Below are 19,536 nucleotides of genomic sequence, written 5' to 3'. Positions count from 1 at the left end.
CTTTTCCAAACATTTTTTTCTTCTTTTGATCTTATTCCTATTCCTTCCAGATCTTCCCTTTTAAATTTCTTTTGCTCCCCCCCATCTCTTCATATTTACCATTTTATCCTCTTCCTTGCCTGCCCTTTTCCAGAGTGCATTTCTGGAGTGCATGCTTGCATATTAGATTGAAAACTTTTTTGCATTAAAAACTCATATCTCATTTGTAGGTGACCAGAAAGAGCCATCCCAAGTACAGGATGGGCCTTGTGTAAGAGAAGGGAGCCGAGATTTGACGGAGGCTGACCTGAAGACTTATCTACATGAAACCACTCACAATGCAAAGACAAGTGCCTCTGTGTCAAGAGTTGCATCTTTTTCTGTTTTAGCAGCTCTTGACAGCAAGATGAAAAAGGGTGAGTTGCTTCTTTTCTGTTGTAACAGCTCTTGATGAAGTGTGAAAGTGTGATTTGCTTGATTTTCTGATCTGACAACTTTTGACGGCAAGAGGAAAGGGCAAGTTGTAATGACAAAGGAGGAGTTAGATCATTATCTGCTATGAAAGCTTTTGACAAGAAGAAAGGAGTGAAGAATGGCACAAGTTGTTTCTCTTTAAATAGCTTATGTGTGTTTATATAACAGATTGTTTCTCTTTAGATAGCTTAAATGTTTTTATATGATAATATAGGTTTAAATCATTTTAACTAGTATAAAACCTGCTGAAAGTCACTCTGAACTCTTTCTTTTTAAACTTTTTGTGCCCTTTGGTAGATGTAAAGCAAAATATCTGCAATGCTTTGCTTCTGTAGGGAAAATTGTTGTAACAGGAGTAATTTTCCGTGACCCACTTTGATTAATGTATAGTAATTGTAATAGAAGACTGATACTGCTTTCTTAAATCACAGCTTGCCAAGTAATTACATCACTCACAGTTTCATTTGCCGGCAGCTAAAAATTTTTTAATTTGTGGGTAGCGCTAGTTTGTGTGGTGTAGGTGACTTGACCCAGCCCACTTTCAGGGTAAGAGAGGAACAACTCAGCAGAGAGCTCAGTCTGTTTCTGCTGGCTATCATCTGAAGTTCAATTTTGAGCAGTCAGCTTGGTTTTTGAATTTCGGCACTTTTCCACTGGATGATTCTTCCCTTTGGTGAAGTATTGATTATTTTTGTAGCCTACGGCTTTGTCAATACGATAGGTTTTCATAGCAAGACTTTTGTCACAGATTAAGACTTTTTTTTTTTCCTAGATTGGAGACTTTCCCTTATTGAGACTTATTATTGTTGACTTGTTAGCCTTAATATGTCAGACTCAATGTCAACTAGCTTATGCTATCGCAGCAAAGGCTGCAATATGAGACTTATGAAATCTGTGTATGACTCATACTACGTGCACAGATGGTAGGGAGCAAGTTTGTTCCATTGATTTAACTTTCGAAGAATGTCAAGATTGGGATGCTAAAAAAATGGACTGTTTTGGGATTTCATTTAGCTAAACTGGATAGGGACAGGAAGAGGAAGGCAGCCTCTAGAGCCGATAGTAAGGCTGTAGATAACCTTTCAGTGAAGTCTGCTAGTGATAATATCCTTGTATTCTTTGGGCCTATTCCCACTTTGTCTTTTTTATACTTCCTCGTTGGACGAGTCGGTTACATGCTCGACTATCAATCTCGGGGTCTGGGTTCAATTACCAGCTCTGCCAGTGTGGAATCAGAGGAATTTATTTCTGGTAGCAGACATTCTTTTTTCTATGTGGTTCGGATCCCACAATAAGCTGTAGGTCCCATTGCTAAGTAACCAGTTGGTTCCTAACCACGTTAAAATACCTAATCCTTTGGGCCAGCCCTAGGAGAGTTGTTAATCAGCTCAGTGGTCTGGTAAAACTAAGATATACTTAAATTAACCCACTTTGTCTCCCATTCCCCAGTCCTTCGACTATTCCGCCTTCTCCTTGCCCGGCTCCCACGCTTCCGAGCCCATTGCCAGCCTTGAGTCATCTGTGAATGTCCTTGGAATATTAGCAAAGTGATAGTGGAGGAGGAGGTGGCTATTCATCCTGTCGATGCTCCTAGGCAAAGGTCACTGGTTTACTCCCCTACACATGGGAGAAGTCATACCAGAAACTCAAGGGAGGTCAATGGGGTCTGTTCATGGGTAGTCACCCCCCTCGGTCAAACCTGTTGCAACGTCCCAGGTCGCAGCAATGGGTGGCTGTTAGAAAGGGCTTCCAGTGTTTTAGTGATGAGTCGTGGCCACTGAAAAGGCCCGCTGCGGATTCGGTTTGAACCCCTCCTGTTCCTGGCAAGAGGTTTAGAGAACTTTTGTGCAGCCCACAACTTTTGTGCAGCTTCTGGGATAGCCCTGAACGTTTTTCTTCAGAACACCCTGTGCTGGAACCCAGGCGCTCATCCTCGCATAGACGTTCTTCATCTTCCAAGTGCTCTCCGTCCTCTCATAAACACCCAGTAGCCCCTGAGCGCATATCAACGCCCAAGTGCCCAGTAACACCACCCAAGTACCCAGTAACACCAGAGCACCCATTAGTGCCTAAGTGCCCATTAGTGCCCATGCACCCTTCAGTGCCCAAGGCCTCTCCAGTGTCCAAGCACCCAAGCATTCAGTACATGGATGTCCAGCCTCTTCCTTGGAGGCCGTGGCACATTCCCTGACCTATATAGTGCCCAGATGCCAAGTGCTTAGAACCAACTTCTGCACATTCGCTTTTGTCTGGGCAATCGCTTCTTGCTGTTGAAGCCGTGGATCCTTCATTAGTGCCTATTTAGCGACAACTTGCTGACATTTAGGCCCTCTGAAGAAAGTGTCTTCATCTGCCCAGACTACTCCCGAGTTACTTGTCCCCTGTTTCGTCAGAGGAAGAGGATGATGCCGATCAGGGCTCTGTTCCTTCAGTCTATGCAGCCTTGTTGACTTATTTGCTGCAGAGTTTCCCTGATTTTCTCTTACCAACATCTGTGGCTTCTCCGGTTCCACGTCCTTCATGAGTACCAAGCCTTTTGACTCCTCCAGGTTACCAAAGGTGGTGCTCTCATCTTCTGCAAGGAAGACCGTGAATGAGCTTGATAGTTATCTTCCTTCTCACCTAGTCCACGGGAGGTATTTGGCGCATGCCACCAGGGAAGCTCCATCTATTAGAGTCACTGCCTCCTCCCAGGGGGACTTCTATAGGCTTATAGACTCGTCTTGGAGGTCAGCCTTATGAATTTATTTAAAGTGTTTGAAGTCCTTAACTTCTAGGATTGGTCAGTGGGTACGTTAGCTTGGAAGATTAAAGACTTGTCATTGTAACAAAAAGATGTTGTTTTGGATTGGCTGAACATCCTGTCTTGTGCCGGTAAGGGCATTGGGGATGGCTCACTAGTGTTAGCTCTCTCTTCACCATGGGAGTGTTAAAAAAGTGGGAGCTTTAGTGCTCTTTCACCACAAAGGGCAATACTGCTTCACAGAAATCAGCTTTGCTCTTCTCTCCTCTGGATTGCCAACACCATTTCCCACAATCCACTGTCAGCGACATTGTTTCAGATCTTCAGAAGAATACTCAGACCTTTTAGTTGGTCAACTAGGCACCTCAGAGAGCTTTCGACTGCTAGCACTAGATCCATTTCTCCCCTTCAGCTTCTGCCCTTTCCTGATGGCAGACCAAGGGCTTAATCCAGCCCTAGAACAAATCTCCGTTCTTGTCTTGCTCATTCAAGAAGTCCTCCTCCAAGTCTTCCTCATGATAGTGAGGATCCTTTCCTCCATGCACCAGTAGGAGCCAGGGTCCTGTATTCCTGGGAGAGATGGTATACAAGGGTAGCTGAGCAGTGGATTGTGAAATTATTGTAGGAGGGCTACTCCATCCCATTCAGTGAGAAGCCTCCCTTAGGCAACATGCCCATCGTGTTGACTGCCTACTCTGTAGGCTCAGAGAGGTTTTTGGCCTTATCAGACAAAGTTTCATCCCTCCATCAAAGTGGTCGAAGATGTTAGGTCAGACTGTTTTTACAATCATTATTTGTAGTACACAAGTCATCAGGACAATTGAGGTCTTTCCTGGATGTCGCTGCCCTGAATTTATTCGTTAAAAAGAAATTCAAGATGGAAACAAGTAACTCTTTCATTTCATCCATTCGCCAAGGCGACTGGATGATGACTTTTGACATGCAGGATACCTATTTCCATATTCCTGTACACCTAGACTCCAGGAAGTACCCAAGGTTCATGTTCCACAACAGAGTTTACTAGTTTCAAACCTTATGCTTTGGTCTTTCGACAGCTCTGCAAGTTTTCTCTTGAGTCCTTGCTCCATGCACCAAGTGGCTCCATCTAACAGAGATCAACATCTCTCTTTTTAGACAATTGGCTTTTTTGATCATGCTTGAAGGAGAGGTGCATGGAGGACCTTCAGGAGACCCTTCACAGCACAGGATTTAGGCCTACTGAATCAAACTCAGCAAGTCCCAAACTAGGGGGGGGGAAGGGGGGGGGGGGGGGGGGGGGGGGAGGGGGGGGGGGGGGGGGGGGGGGGAGGGGGGGGGGGGGGGGGGGGGGGGGGGGGGGGGGGGGGGCGGGGGGGGGGGGGGGGGGGGGGGGGGGGGGGGGGGGGGGGGTGGGGGATCTTAACGTTCGGGGATGACAATAGACTCAGAGTTTTCAGGATTTCCATCCCCCAAAAGGATTCAGTTATGTTTGAGAAAAGTAAACAATTTCCTCTCCCATCAAACCTGAGCAGCCAACCAATGGATGAGCCTTCTCAGTACCTTAGGGTCCATAGAGCAGTTTGTCTCCCTGGGAAGACTCCACATGAGAGTGCTTCAGTTCTACCTAAGGGCCAGTTGGGACAGGAGAGCTCATCCTACATGTTTGTCTTTCTTGTCTCTCAAGAAATCAAGGAAGATCTCCAATGGTGGAGGTCAGAAATCAGACTGTCAGAGGGAATGTCCCTCCTCCCATTGAGCCCCAACCTAGGCTTTTATGCAGAAATGTCAGATCTACTGTATATTTCGGCGAATAAGTCGACCCTTTAGCCCCAAAAAATCATGCCAAAATTAGGGGGTCGACTTATCTAACGGTAACAAAAAGTTAATCTTTATTATTTTGGCATATCGGTACAGGAATCCAGGCTTTACAGTTGGCTAATAACAATGACAGCCTTGTTGAGGTAACTATGTATGTAAATACCAGTATTAAAAACATTTCACACTGTAATACGACAATAATAATACATTAGAACATCCATTACCTTAAATAAAATGAAACAAATCAAAGTAACTTGAAGAAACCCCAATCGCACAGCAAGTGTAAACATTGCGTAGCTATTTGTAGTACAGTAATTGAGAAGGATGCGTTCACTCTGACAGTTTTGTATTTACCGGGGTATTGTTCAAAAACATTTATGGTATGAAATCTTTATTTATCACTTAAAATAAAATAAAGAAAATTGTATTTAATAGTAAATATGTATTTAAAATCCTTCAAAATTACTTGAGTCATCGGTCAACTTGATTCAAACATTCATCAGACAAATTATCATTCACGGTTTTCATCATAAGGATCCCAGTTTGAATCTGGTGAATCAACTGCAGGTTCGTTTTCCCTCAAATGAGCCTGTTTATGCCATAGAAGAACCAATGGTCAAGGAATATTCCAACATAATAATAAAATACCAGCACGTCGTTTTAACAACCCAATCAAAACATTAACTTGAGTGACAGTTTGTACATACATATATACGTAGGCTGTTATGCAGGTTAGTTAGCGCTTTGTTTGTTTACATTACACTCGAGTAACGTATCTTTCGTTTCGTCATTTCTAATCATATTTGCCGGTATTCATCTTTTATATATTACACAGATTTGTTAATATACCGAGTATATTACCTGTATTTCTTATGGTAAGTAGAGTAACATATGTACCGTAATAACATTCAGGTTATTTTATATGATACGTTTTACCCTGCTGCTTATTTTGAGCGTACGGTTGGCCTCACATTTTATAGGTCGACTAATATACCCGATATTAGTTAAAATCATAAAAATTTACTCAGAATTTGGGGGTCGACTTATCTTCCGGTCGACTTATACGCCGAAATATACGGTAGGTCTGGAGGCTCTTTTAGGCCACAAGGAAGTGTCAGGAACATGGTCCTGGGAACAGAATCTCTGGCACATCAATGTCAAGGAACTGACAGCAATTTATTTAGATCTGGAACACTTAGCGACAGAAATTTACAACAAGATAGTGACCGTGCATTCAGACAATACCACAGCCCTGTCATATAAAAAGAAACAAGGGGACTCATTTGTTTTTCCTCTGGAAGGCAATGAGGTCTCTTCTTTTATGGGTGGACCACAGTCAGAATAGGTTAGTGACTCGGTCCGTCCAGGGCAAGCTCAGCATCCTTGCAGATGAGTTGAGCCGTCACAGTCAGGTACTCCCCACAGAATTGACTCTTCCCTTACTCCGTTTGCCATTCCCAGACCTTCAAGCATGGGCAATGGACTCCATGTTGCAGGACTGGTCGAACAAAGATCTATATGCCTCCCTGCCATTCTGCATGGTTAAGGAAATCCTCATTCTGGCCGTGGAAGGAGTGGTTCCCAGATCTCCTAGGGTTTCTGGCAGACTTCCCAAGGATTATCCACTCTGGCTCTGACAGGATACAGACTGTCAGGAAACTCTTAAGACAGAAAGGGTTTTCAAGATTGGCTTCATAAGCTATTGTGAAGTGTAGAATCCTCTTACAAAATCTACTAAGCCAAGTGGACAGTCTTTAAAGCCTGGTGTAGAAGACATAACATCTCATCTTTTCAGATGTCTGGAGCAGACATTGCAGATATTCTTTTTGATATGAGGACATCTAAGGGCCTTTCCTCCTCTACAATCAAAGGTTACAGGGCAATGCCGAGTTCTGTTTTTTGGCACCGGGTGTGGATCTTTTTTCAAATCAGGACCTGTCCAACCTCATCAAGTCCTTTGATACTTCCAAACCTAATAGATTAGAGGCTGTCTCTTGGAAGTTAGATGTAGTTCTTGAATGGCTCTCAGGTCCCCGTTTCAAGCCTCTTTGTTCACCTTCGCTACGAAACCTTACTAAAAAGACCCTCTTTCTTTTCGCACTAGCAACTGCTAAGCGGGTCAGTGAGCTACAATCTCTCAACAGAAGAGTTGGATTTTCAGCTAAAAACAAAACCTGTCTTATTCATTGTCAAAGAACAACATGTCATTCTTATTGAGGGATTTTATCACTGAGGCCCATTCTCAAAGCTAAGGTGCATTATGATCAGAGCAGTTGCCACTAAAGTAGCCCTCAAGCATAATTTATCTTTACACATATCTTCTACTCTGCAAGCAACTCACTGGAGGTGTAAGTCAGTCTTTACAACTCAATATCTACGCAATAATGAAATGGTGTTCGATAATTGCAATACCTTAGGTCCGCTGTTGTTGGCTAGCATGAGTTTTGGGGGACAAAGCTTAGGAAGCATTTTTTTTTATCGTACTTTCTTTGCCTTGACCTAGGTGTAAAGTCTTAGGGGAGCCTGGTGGCGGTACATGTACCTGGAGTGCCTCCAAGTCTTAGTTTTAATGGATGGGTGATGGCTTTTTATTGTGGTGTGGGTGACATTGTGTGTTTGTGTAGTGGATTGTTTTATGGTATTGCACACAGGGCAGGGGCAAGTATTAATAAATGCTTTGTTAGCCATCAGCATTGTCCTTTGCTTTCGTTGCAAAGCTCCCAGTGATGTAGAGGTGCTCCAGGGCTATACAACCATACCCTACATGCTTGAGATGAGGGCCAACCAGAGGCAGTACCACCTTCAATAGATCTTACCAGGTAAGGAACACAAAGCATTGTATTACTGCTAGTAATGTTCTATTCACTAACTCATTATCATCTCTAATGTTTTTAGGCTAGGCTTGTTTGCAGCATAGGATTCAAAGCATTGTATTACTGCTAGTAATGTTCTATTCACTAACTCATTATCATCTCTAATGTTTTAGGCTCTGTTGCAGCATAGGATTCAGCAATGTAATAACTTGGTAAGTTACATGACATTTTTATAATAAAGTTTTATGTATAGTAATTACGAATTGGAGCCCTCCCTCCTCCCCTCACATGCACTTAAGGACACAAACAAAATGAGCTCTCTGCTGAGTTGTTCTCCTATTACCCTGTAAGTGGACAGGGTCAAGTCACCTACACAAAACAACTAGCGTCACCCACAAATTTCAAAATTTTGAGCTGCCAGCAAATGAAACTGCGAGCAATGTAATTACTTGGTAAGTACGTATATATAAAGCTATTTTATTATGAAAATTTTATTTTTGTTTGTTAGGCTTAGGTGAAGTTATGGCCACACCAGATGAAGTGGATAGCCCAGCAAATTTTGTATCAGGAATCTTTGAAGCTAGTCATATGGCTTCACCAGTGCTTCCACAGTATCACCCAAGACAGTTGATGGAGCTGTTGAACTCTGGGAAAATCCGTCGTGTCAAAGCCATTCTTGCTCATTTAGTAAGGTAAGGATATTGCCTTAAGTTTTTATTATAAAGCACATAAGGGCTAAGGGTCAGGTATGGGCACAGCGGTAAAGTAACAAAAACATGATATATAACTTAAAAAATTTCTAGTTTGAGGTCTTCACATGTATATGAACATTTTCTAGATTATTTTTTTAATACATGGATGACATTTAGCAGTTGCTATGCTCATGCTGTAAATTATGTGCTAGAAAATGTGTCAAATTAAAGAGCTGTAAAGAGCACCCAGGTATTCCAAAGGAAGTGTTTGGATTTTTACAAAATTTTTCACAGTTCACTATTCCCCCAAAACAATCAGTTACATTTGGCATGGATCCAGAAAATTTCAACTTCCTCTTGTTTATGAGTAAAAAATGTTAATTATGCATAGTTTTTTGGTAAATGATAATTGCATATTAATTTTCTGAATAAAAATGTGAAGGATGCATAGAATTGAGACAATCATGCTAATTGCTTTGGCAGAAGTTTTCCATCTCTGACTGCTTTTTTGTGTTTTTATGAATTATTGGTGTTTTCTTGATATCGTCTGGGGCCCAATTTAGTTTCTTTATAAGCCTGCATTGTCACCATTAAGGAATCATTTGTTTTCAATAGTCTGAGAAATTTTTTAAGACCTTTAAACTACCATATATGTATAATCATGTAACACACGATCTCGTATATTGTGTGACCTCCAAACTTTCACCCTTAAAGATTTATTTTATCGTGTATCATGCAAGTTCATTTTTTTGAGAGAGAAAAATTACAGTAGACTAATGTTTTCCTTCATCTCTTTATCCACTCTCCTAGTTAAATGAGTTAAAAAGTAAAAGAGAATGATAAAAGCATCTTTAGTAATGTTATAATCATTGTGTAAATTTGTGCAGCCATAAACAACCAAATGAGAAACAGCTGTTTTGCTGTGAACAACTGAATCAGATATCAAAACAGTTTTGCTGGCATTTCAATCATCATATGATGATAAAAAAATTACCATTGTTATGTTACAAATGACTGTACGGAGAATTGGACTGATATATTTTTGTGTTATACCCTTATTCACTATGGAGAAGAGATTGGCAAGGAAATATATGCTGCTAAATTTAAGCTGCAAGTTGTAGCTGAAGCTGAGAAAACAATGTTCAGCTGCTAATGACTATAAATTATCATTCGTCGGCAACATCAAACTCAACCGTAAATAAAATTAGACAGAAAATTATTTTAATCAAAACTACCGAGCATGAAAGAACGCCTTTTACTGTTGTTTTTATGCCCATAAAAAGTTAATAAGCAAAGCTCATATTATGATGAAATCAAGTGAAAATAGCAAGCAGAATCTGTTGATCTTTATACATAAAAACATGACCCAGTGCTATGTATTTAAAAAAAGGATTTTGACGTAAGGAAAAATCTATTTCTGGGCGATTGGCTCGTCGTCGCCAGCGAAATATCCTTTAATCTATTATTTTCTAGGGTAAATGTACTAACACATACCAAGAGAATAAAAAAATAAAGAAAAAGGTCAGTATAACTGACTCGCTCACCCTCTAGGAGGGTGTCGGTATGAACACTAGGCGAGTGAGACCACTACCACGAGCCAAATGCCAATAGAAATCTCCCACTACAAAACCCTCCAAGAGGGGAGCCGTCCCACAGAGGGAGCAGCTCGTACTACTACTACACCATCCCACGCTTGCGACTGCTGCGCCTCTAGTGGCCATCCTGAAGTTAGCAGACAATCTTGAGCGAAGGGATGGGTAGGGGGGGTATTTCGCTGGCGACACGAGCCAATCGCCCAGAAATAGATTTTTCCTTACGTCAAAATCCTTTTTCTGGGCTCAGCTCGTGTCGCTTGCGCGAAATCGTACCAGAGAAACAGCACAAGATTGTAAACAAAGTAAAATAAAATATAATAAAACAAAATAGGTCTCAAATGAAAGATACAAAATAAAAGAACGAATATAATTGCTAAAAAGATACAAGTACACAGTAAATCAAAAACAGAATTATGCTTAAATTACCCTTAAATCTAATTATGTTAATAATATAAGGTAATTAAATATATACAAATAGGTACAATGATAACCTATCACAATAAATCTGTGTAACAACATGTATCAAAAATAGAAATAGCAATTAGTATAAATTTACATAAATATTTGATCAATGATAAAATAAAATATCTTAGGAATGTATATGACTTAATATACAAAACCCGTAACCATTGCATTATGATGTATCCCCTAGCATAAAAATAAGGGGATAACATCTATGAGATCAGTATGGTAATCAGATGTGAGTGTCCCTAATCAGACAGAAGGGGCACTTATACAATCATAAAGCAGCTAAGACACAAGGTAAATGTTAATGAACAAGGCAGGAATAGACGAACTGTTGGGTGAGGCAGGTAGAAAGGAGGACTGCAACTTCTACTATAATCTAGCTAGAGTCAGGGGAAACTACGTTACCCGCTGCTACTGCTGGGAATTTCAGAGCTTCCAAGGACTTAAGGTAGTGACGTTTGAACACTGTCGGCGATTTCCATCCGGTATACTTCTTTAAATCAGCAAAATTCATATGTTGGAAGTAATTAATTGAGGTGGCTACTGCCCTGACATCATGTGCTTTTGGAAAGGAGTCAGGATTGGCTTGTTTGATAAAGTACAGGATTTGTTGCCTGATGCCTTTAGTGGATAAAGTACCACCTTTTTCCCTCCTAAAGAGGGGCCCCGATGAGGAAGAGGAGGTCCTGGATAGAAAGGCTCGTAAGGTTGAAACCGGACAAAGGGAAACATCTTGTGGAAGGGGTAGTACCTTCCAAGGTTCCCACCTCATCAAAGGATCTTCATTCTTTGCTAAAAAGCTACGTTCCGGAGAAAGTAGCACTTCCCCCGTGGGAAGGAATTGAATATGATCCGGATCTCTGGATCAAAGCCGACAGTTCTGAAATTCTTGCTCCTGAAGCCAGGCTTAATAAAAACAGAGTTTTTCTTAGGAGCATCATAAACGAGCATGTGTCATTATCGGTTTCGGAAGCCAGTTTTAGAACATCGTTTAAGAACCATGAAACTGACGTAGGCCTGACAGAGGGCCTAAGTCTAGCACATGCTTTAGGAATAGACGAGAAATAGGTATCTGTCAAGTCTATGTTAAATCCAAATTGAAATATCTTTTCAATGCTGACTTGTTTGTCGTAATCGTGCTAGCTGCTAAACCCTTTTCAAATAAAGATCTGAAAAAGGATATAGCAGAATTAACTGTCATGATTCTGATATCAGACTCTCTCAGGAAGATTGCTAACTTTTTGACGGCCGCATCATACTGCCTCAAAGTTGAATCCCTTTTATCAGATTCCAGGAAAAGAATATTCTGAGGGTCAATATTCGCATCTCTTTTTGCCGCAAACTTCATGAAATCCATAAAGTTAGGGTTTTGAGAATCCCTGAGGAAGCGAACACAGTCTTCGTTTGTACTGACTGGGAGAGCTTGGGACTGGGGATCCGAAGGGGACGAAGACCCAGTTCCAGGATCAGGGGTACCAATTGCTCTTCGGCCAGTCTGGGGCTACTAGAGCCACTTGACCCCTGAATGTCCTGAGTTTGTCTAAGACCTTCATAAGGAGATTCACTGGAGGGAAGACGTAAATCTTCTCCCAGTTGTTCCAGTCCAGAGCCAGGGCGTCCGTGGCGTAAGCAGAGGGTCCAGGTTTGGGGGCTACATAACACGGTAGTTTGTGGTTCGCTTGAGATGCGAAGAGATCCACCTGTAGCCCTGGGTGACTCTTTGAAGGATCCATTGGAACGAACTCTCGTCTAGAGACCATTCCGACTCTAGGGTACTGATCGGGATAGGGCGTCTGCTATGACGTTTCTTACTCCAGCTATGTGGTGGAGGAAGATGCCAACTGAATTTGTCTGCTAGGGAGAAGATGGCTATCATGACGTGATTTAGATGCGGACTTGAGCCTCCTCTGTTTATGCAATGTACTACCACTGCGCTGTCCAAGACTAGCTTTATGTGGGAGTACCTTGGTGGGCGTAATCTTTTCAGAGTCAAGAAGACTGCCATTGCCTCCAGTACGTTTATATGGAACTGACGGAACTGGGGTGACCAAGTTCCTTGCACCTTTTTGACCTGGGAGTACCCTCCCAGCCGCTTAAGGCGCGTCTGTGTGGATGGTAATCCCTGGTGAGGGAACTGAAGAGGGACTGACACTGACAGATTCTGACTTTTGCCCACGGGCCGAAGCCGGTTTCCTTAGAATCAGAAGGTACTGAGGATAGCTTGTCCCTGGACCTGACATTTGCTCGAGAGCGCCAGATCCTGGTTAGATCTTTCAGTTTGGCTTTCATTAAGATGTTCGTTACTGAAGCAAACTGGAGAGAGCCGAGGATTCTTTCCTGAGCTCTCCTCGATGCTAGTTTTGTGACTTAGAAATTGCTTGACTGACTTCGCTATTTCTTTCCTTTTGGTGGATGGAATCGACAGAGTGTGTGAGGATAGATTCCATTGAATGCCTAGCCACTGAAAGTTTGACTCTGGGGTGAGTCTGGACTTGGATCTGTTTATCTTGAATCCTAGATATTCTAGGAATTGGATCACTTTCAGTGTGGCCTTGTTGCATTCCTCGACTGATGGGGCCCAGATCAACCAATCGTCGAGATACGCTACTACCATAATCCCTTGAGCCCTGAGCTGTTGCACTACTACTTCCGCTAGCTTCGTGAACACCCTGGGTGCCACGTTGAGCCCGAACGGGACTACCTTGAAGGAGAACGTCTGGTCTCCTATCTTGAAACCCAGATACGGGCGGAAGTGTCTTGCAATAGGGATATGATAGTAGGCGTCTGTAAGATCGATAGATGTGGTGACGGCCCCACGGGGAAGTAAGGTCCGCACCTGTGAGATCGTGAGCATCTTGAACTTGTCGCAGCGGATGGCTAGTTTTAAGCGGGACAAGTCTAAGATACCCTTCTTTTGTTTGAGCCTTTCTTTGGCACGCTGAACAAGCGACCTTGAAATTTTAACCTCTTGACTTTGACTATAGCTCCTTTCTGAAGGAGGTCCTCTGCGTACTCTGTCAATTCCTTGGAAGGAAGTTGACGGAAAGGTCTGGATGGAGGTGGGTTCGTCAACCAGCTCCAACCCAGCCCTTTTGACACATGCTCTGAGCCCACTGGCTGAAGTTCCACGTGGCGAAAGTGAAACAGCCTCCCTCCTACCTGAAGTCCTCATTGGTTCTGGTAACCCCCTCGACCTCCCTCTGAAGTGCTTTCCCCTATTGAAGGGACCTCCGATCCTCTCCACGAAAGGACCGCTTACCTCTGCCTCCCTTGTTCGAGCGTCATACTTCTGAGAAGCTTGACTCTCGAAGGCTGGATTGTAGGCTGGAGAGATGGCGTATGAGGTGGAGGGTTGAGGCTGAGGGGATATCACATAAATAGGCTGTGATTGGCCTTTAGACGTGGAGGGCTGAGCTGTCTGCACTAACGGCACTGTAGGAACTTGTTGAGGGAAGCGCGGCTGCTTCTTTTGGTATGGTTGGAAACGTCTAGGCTTCCTTTGTCCCTTACCTTTTGGTGTCAAGTCTTGCCTTCTCCTAGCCATAAGACCCCAACGGTCCTTAAGGCTTTGGTTCAACCTCGTAGCCTCTGCTTGTACTTCCTTTACCATAGCCTCTGGAAGAGATCTGCGCCCCAGATGTTAGAAGAAAGTAACCTATTCGGTTCATGCCGAATGGTTGCCTCAAGCAATACATGCTTCCTGCAATTTGTTCTAGCAGTGCAAACTCAAACATGTCTGACTGCACCGTTTGAGTCAGGGCTTTGGTCATAAGCTTAAAAATTGGTTCTGAACCATAAGCCATGGTTGCTACCTCGGACATAGCCATCAGGTTGATTGACCTGGCTAGTCTTGTTTTCGAGTCAAACTCCGCTTGAATAAGACTATCCGGGAGCCTGGGCAGCTTTTCACCAAACTGCTCCATAGCACAGTCAGGTTTGAGTTTGCCACTGTGAAAGTGTTAGGCAGGTCCTCCCATAATTCTCCAATTGACGGGAGCAACGGAGAAGTGGGGTCTGCTTCTTTCAGCTGAGGCATGGGTTCCCCTTTCTGAGCTGCTGAGATGGTCGACCTCGCTATCTTGGTAAGGAAAGGGAGCGGGGTACCTTCATCCATCGTGAAAATGGTAAAGGGACTCTTGAATGGTTGGATCTTGGTATTTGAACAGTCCATGTCATCTAGACATCTAAGCCATTCACGTTGGGCCTGGTCCCGAGAGTAGAGGACTGTCTCCTTTGGCACCCTGTCATCTCTAACCATAGCCGAAGGCGTGAGCCTAGCGTAGCCTATGAAGGGAGGCTGTAGGCCTTCCGGGTAGAACTCGAAGTCCTCTATTCTTCGAGTTCCAAACTCCGGTATGGAGATGAGACCATCTTGGAAGGGAGCATATGACGCTACTCTCCAAGGATTGTTCATGGAGAAAGCGGGCAGCGAGTCATACGGGGGAAGCTGAGATCCACTAGTGTTAGAGGTTGAGGGAGAGGCAAGGGGGGCTTCTCTTAGGCCGGCTATAATGGTATCCTGAGAAGTTATCCTGTCCGACAGGCGAGATATCATATGTTCCATACTCGTCTTAAGGGAGCCTACCAAGTCGCCCACCTGTTGTAACAGGCCAGCATTGGCGTCCAGAGCCGGAGCTGCTGAGGAGGTGGAAGGGAAGGAGACTCTGAATAGGCACCAAAGGTAGTGGAAACTGGTGATACTGCCGGGGTACGGGTTGATTTCTCCTTAGGTTTACTCTTGGAGGACTTTGAGCCGGAGCTAGACCCACCTTTAGACCTGTCTGAGCCGGGATTACGACGCCGGAGACTTACGCGAAGAAGAAGAACGAGGACGTCTTCTTCGAGGATGATGACGTCTTAGTCAAGGTCATATGTTTAGACTTGATCTTAGGCCTAACCGAAGCCTCTGGAGGAGTATATAACTCATCACGGTAAAGCCTGGGAAGGATGGTGAAGTTGCAGGGGTAGAAGAAACAGTCGTTCCCAAGGGGGAGGAACCCTTGGGTACCTGCATTACTTACCTCGACCAACAGGTCGTCTATACCTACCATAGGTTCAACATTTATATCCAGGTTGCGACATCCGTGGAGATATCCTGGTCTTTGTTCAGTCAGGATGGCCGCCAGCTGTTGTTGGATAAAGGCAATAGAGGGGGTCCGCCTCTATCGGATCGACGTATCCAGTCGCCTTGCCTCCGGGGAAGATTAACAAAGCTAAACGCTTCTCCAGAATGTAGGGCTGACCCTTGGCGGCGTTCTTGCCACCAAACCTCCGACCCAGGCCCGCAGGGTGTAGCCAATGCCGTATCTCGTTACTGTTACCTGGCCGGAGCCTGTAAGAGAGGATATATTTGTTTTTAGATTTAAGAACCACTTAAACTAAAACAAAACTTAGGATATAACTTAAACTAGATGCCTTAAGTTAAACAAGTAATGATGAAAACTTAAGAAGTAAAAGAGGAGGCGGAGCGGCAATGCGGAGATGGAATACTTACGCCTTCCAAAAGCTGGCCTCACCAGATCGTAACATATGGTACACGTCTCATGGTAACCAGACCTGGATGTCCCCGTGCGGAGTCGCGCATGGAGCATGGGACCGGCAAACTTCGTGTCCACAAGGGGTCCTGAAGTGTAGCGGAACATCCCGGATGCTCCAGTTGGTGGCCTGTAAGTGGAAGACACATGAGTATCTTAAAGGGGGGAACACTTACAGACTAAGGACAAAAGGACTCCGTTACATGGCGGAGCTCGGAAAAAAAATTTGGCATAACCCCTCCCTGCATGGCCTGAATAGGCTATAATCCCGGAGAGATCCGGTAAATACTAAGGGAGGGGTGGGGATGGTTTAAGAAACTTAAGATAAACTTAAAAGATAACTTAAACCTACATGCAAGAAACCGGACTAGGTCCAGTTGAAGCGGAGTGTAGGTAACTCAGCAATACGGTACGGTTAGTAAAGACCTATTGTATGCTCCGGTCCAACTATGGTGGACTATACCCTTCCGCTGGATACCAGGACTCCCGGTAGGGAGGAGCTCTAGTAAGGGGGGAGGGCGAGGTGACATACAGACTCGCGCTAACCCGGAGCGACAAGGAAGTAACGGAGGGGGGGAAGGCCAGAGCCCCCCACAACAAAGACCACTACCACCCGGCCGAGCCGAGAAGCGGAGAGGTCGGAACCAGTCAGGGATCGTCGGACTCCCAGGCCCCTCCGGTGGAGGGGAAGGGGGAGGCAGGCTCGGGCATGCTGGCGAGCAAGGACAGACCGACCCACCCCCGCCCGCCCCCCGACTCTATGGGAGAGCGGGAGAGGGGGGTAGGGGACTGGCAGGCGTCTGGCTGACCCGTGATCACGTAGTGACCACGCGGCGGTAAACTAAGATACGGTAACCAAGCCTAGGCCAACCAACTGATCAGAGAGAAGCTATCGGGAAGCAACTGGAACTGAAAAAGACGGTAGCATATAGGCCCATAGGGCGCAAACCAACTGGATCAGAGAGAAGCTATGAGGAAGCGACCGAACTGATCAACGGTAGACAAGGCTCTATGAGCCAGGACCTAGGCTAAGCCAGACGCCAACTAACCTAACAATAACAAAACATAAAAATCAAATATATAATAAAAATGAAAGACAGAAGGTAAAATAGCAGGAGAAAAAATCCAGGAGTGTGCGACTAGCCCGAAGGCAAGTCTACCACTCAAAGCTAGTCAGGGGCCGATACAAGGAACCTGAACTAGGGTCTGGATAGAAAAGCCTACATAAGGTGAAATACATACATACGTATAACAACTTGAGTAGACGTAAAAATAAAAAGGCGGATATCAAAATAGAGCGTAAAAATAATAAGGGATGTTCTAGGTATGGGAGACCAAGAACGAACCCAACATGCGGCAGGACCATGCTGCCATGCTTCCAGCCCCCGAGAACGTATCTATACCTAAAAAAAAAACGGCAAATACCGTCTCGGGGACGGAAAAGACTCGCTAACCGTAAATACTGAGTACTTAACTTAGCTGCTGCAATAGCTGCACGCTCCATTATCGAAAAATCCGAAGAAATGGCACAAAATACACAGAGAGAAAAATAGCACGTGTGCTCGTGAGTGCTAACTGAAAAGGATGGCCACTAGAGGCGCGCAGCAGTCGCAAGCGTGGGTGGGATGGTGTAGTAGTAGTAGTACGAGCTGCTCCCTCTGTGGGACGGCTCCCCTCTTGGAGGGTTTGTTAGTGGGAGATTTCTATTGGCATTTGGCTCGTGGTAGTGGTCTCACTCGCCTAGTGTTCATACCGACACCCTCCTAGAGGGTGAGCGAGTCAGTTATACTGACCTTTTTCTTTATTTTTATTTATTCTCTGGTATGTGTTAGTACATTTACCCTAGAAATAATAGATTAAAGGATATTTCGCGCAAGCGACACGAGCTGAGCCCAGAAAATAACAATTAGTTCACAACGAGACATATGTTAGCTATATTGTGACTTGAAAACACTTCATATAACAAAAAATAACCTTGTCCCATATACAGTCAACCCCCCTATTCGCATTCTCTAGATTCGTGGACACATATTTGCAGATTTTTCTGTGGAACCTGTCTAAAAATTATTCGCTTGTTTTTAGACGATAAATATTCACTAATTGGTGCATTTTGATGTTATTTTCAGGACTAAATACATTTTTATGATACAAAAATGATTTACTGATTTTCAAATATTAATATGGATTAATACTGGTAAGTATTTAGTTTTCAATAATAATTAAATGATTTAATTAAATAAATATACTAATAAGTTTCTCCTCTCCTCTCTCTCTCTCTCATCCGTCTCTCTTCTCTCCCGTCTCATCATCTCTCTCTCTCTCCTTCCCGGTCTCCTTCTTCTCTCGATATCGTCTCTCTCTCTCGCTCTTTTCTACTGAGATGAGGGACTTTGTATGGTACATGTATGTACTATGTTTATTAATATTTTCAAATAATAATGCTGATAATATAACTGTATTTACAAAATTTGTAGGTGATATATTTTTAAGAAATAAAATACCCTTTCCATTTCACTTTTAATTAGGACAATTCTCTCTCTCTCTCTCTCTCTCTCTCTCTCTCTCTCTCTCTCTCTCTCTCTCTCTCTCTCTCACACAGAGATGAGTGAATTTTCATGGTACAGCAATAATAATAATAATGATACAACTGAATTACAAAATCCATATGAAAATATTCTTTCCCTCCTTTCCCTCAGCTTTTGTTTTTAATTGCAAGAGAAGCTCAGAGCCAGAGCTGTCAAATATGTCAAGTTAAAATGACAGGTGAGGGAGTGTTGTGATTAGCAGGCCAATAACCTTTAGGTAATTCTCTCCCTCTGTCTGTCTCTGTACGTAATAATTCCTAAATGATTTCACTCTAATATGTGAGGACAATTCTCTCTCTCTCTCTCTCTCTCTCTCTCTCTCTCTCTCTCTCTCTCTCTTCTCTCTCTCTCTCTCTCTGGTCTGGTACACATCCCCGTGAATAAGGTGGTCTACTGTATATAAGTAAAATACAGACAGTCCCTGGTTATTGGCGGGGTTTCTGTTCCGATGGCTTGATGATAAGTGAAAATCACTGATAAACTAAAATTGGCAATTTTTGGCGCCTATTGGCGCTGATAATCGGCTAGTGGCACCTCTGTTAGGTATGTATCGGTGCCAATAACTGGAATTCGGCACGCTTCAGTGTCGAAAATCGATGCTTTTCAGCAATTTTAGGTGCTAAACAAGCACCACAAAACCGTATTGCCAGTACTCGAGCTGTATATTATCTAGAAGTTCATGTATGCTAATTAGAATCAAGAAAATTGCTTTGAATTGAGTTAGATAGTAATCGCCCTCAGCTGATTTCCAAACCAAAACATTGATCGCTATGTTGGCATTTTATAATACACCAGTAATATGAGAATACATACAATACTATTATTATATACAGTGAAGTAAAGCATATCTTTTTAA

The 19,536-nt window shown here is 43.5% G+C and overlaps 1 protein-coding gene across 4 annotated transcripts in view; it reads left to right on the top strand.

The window, feature by feature from the left end:
* The window catches only part of LOC135195346 (dmX-like protein 2), a 572,993-nt gene that overhangs the window by 242,447 nt on the left and 311,010 nt on the right, over positions 1–19,536 (top strand). For all 4 annotated transcript variants that reach the window (XM_064221627.1, XM_064221621.1, XM_064221608.1 and 1 more), the window contains exons 24-25: positions 210–395; positions 8,315–8,498. In XM_064221627.1, coding sequence (XP_064077697.1) covers positions 210–395; positions 8,315–8,498 — 370 coding nt within the window. The remainder of the gene's footprint in view (positions 1–209; positions 396–8,314; positions 8,499–19,536) is intronic.

This window comes from Macrobrachium nipponense, chromosome 20 (genome assembly GCF_015104395.2).
Source record: "Macrobrachium nipponense isolate FS-2020 chromosome 20, ASM1510439v2, whole genome shotgun sequence".
NCBI lineage: Eukaryota > Metazoa > Arthropoda > Malacostraca > Decapoda > Palaemonidae > Macrobrachium > Macrobrachium nipponense.
This window is presented reverse-complemented; position numbering and strand designations above follow the sequence as displayed.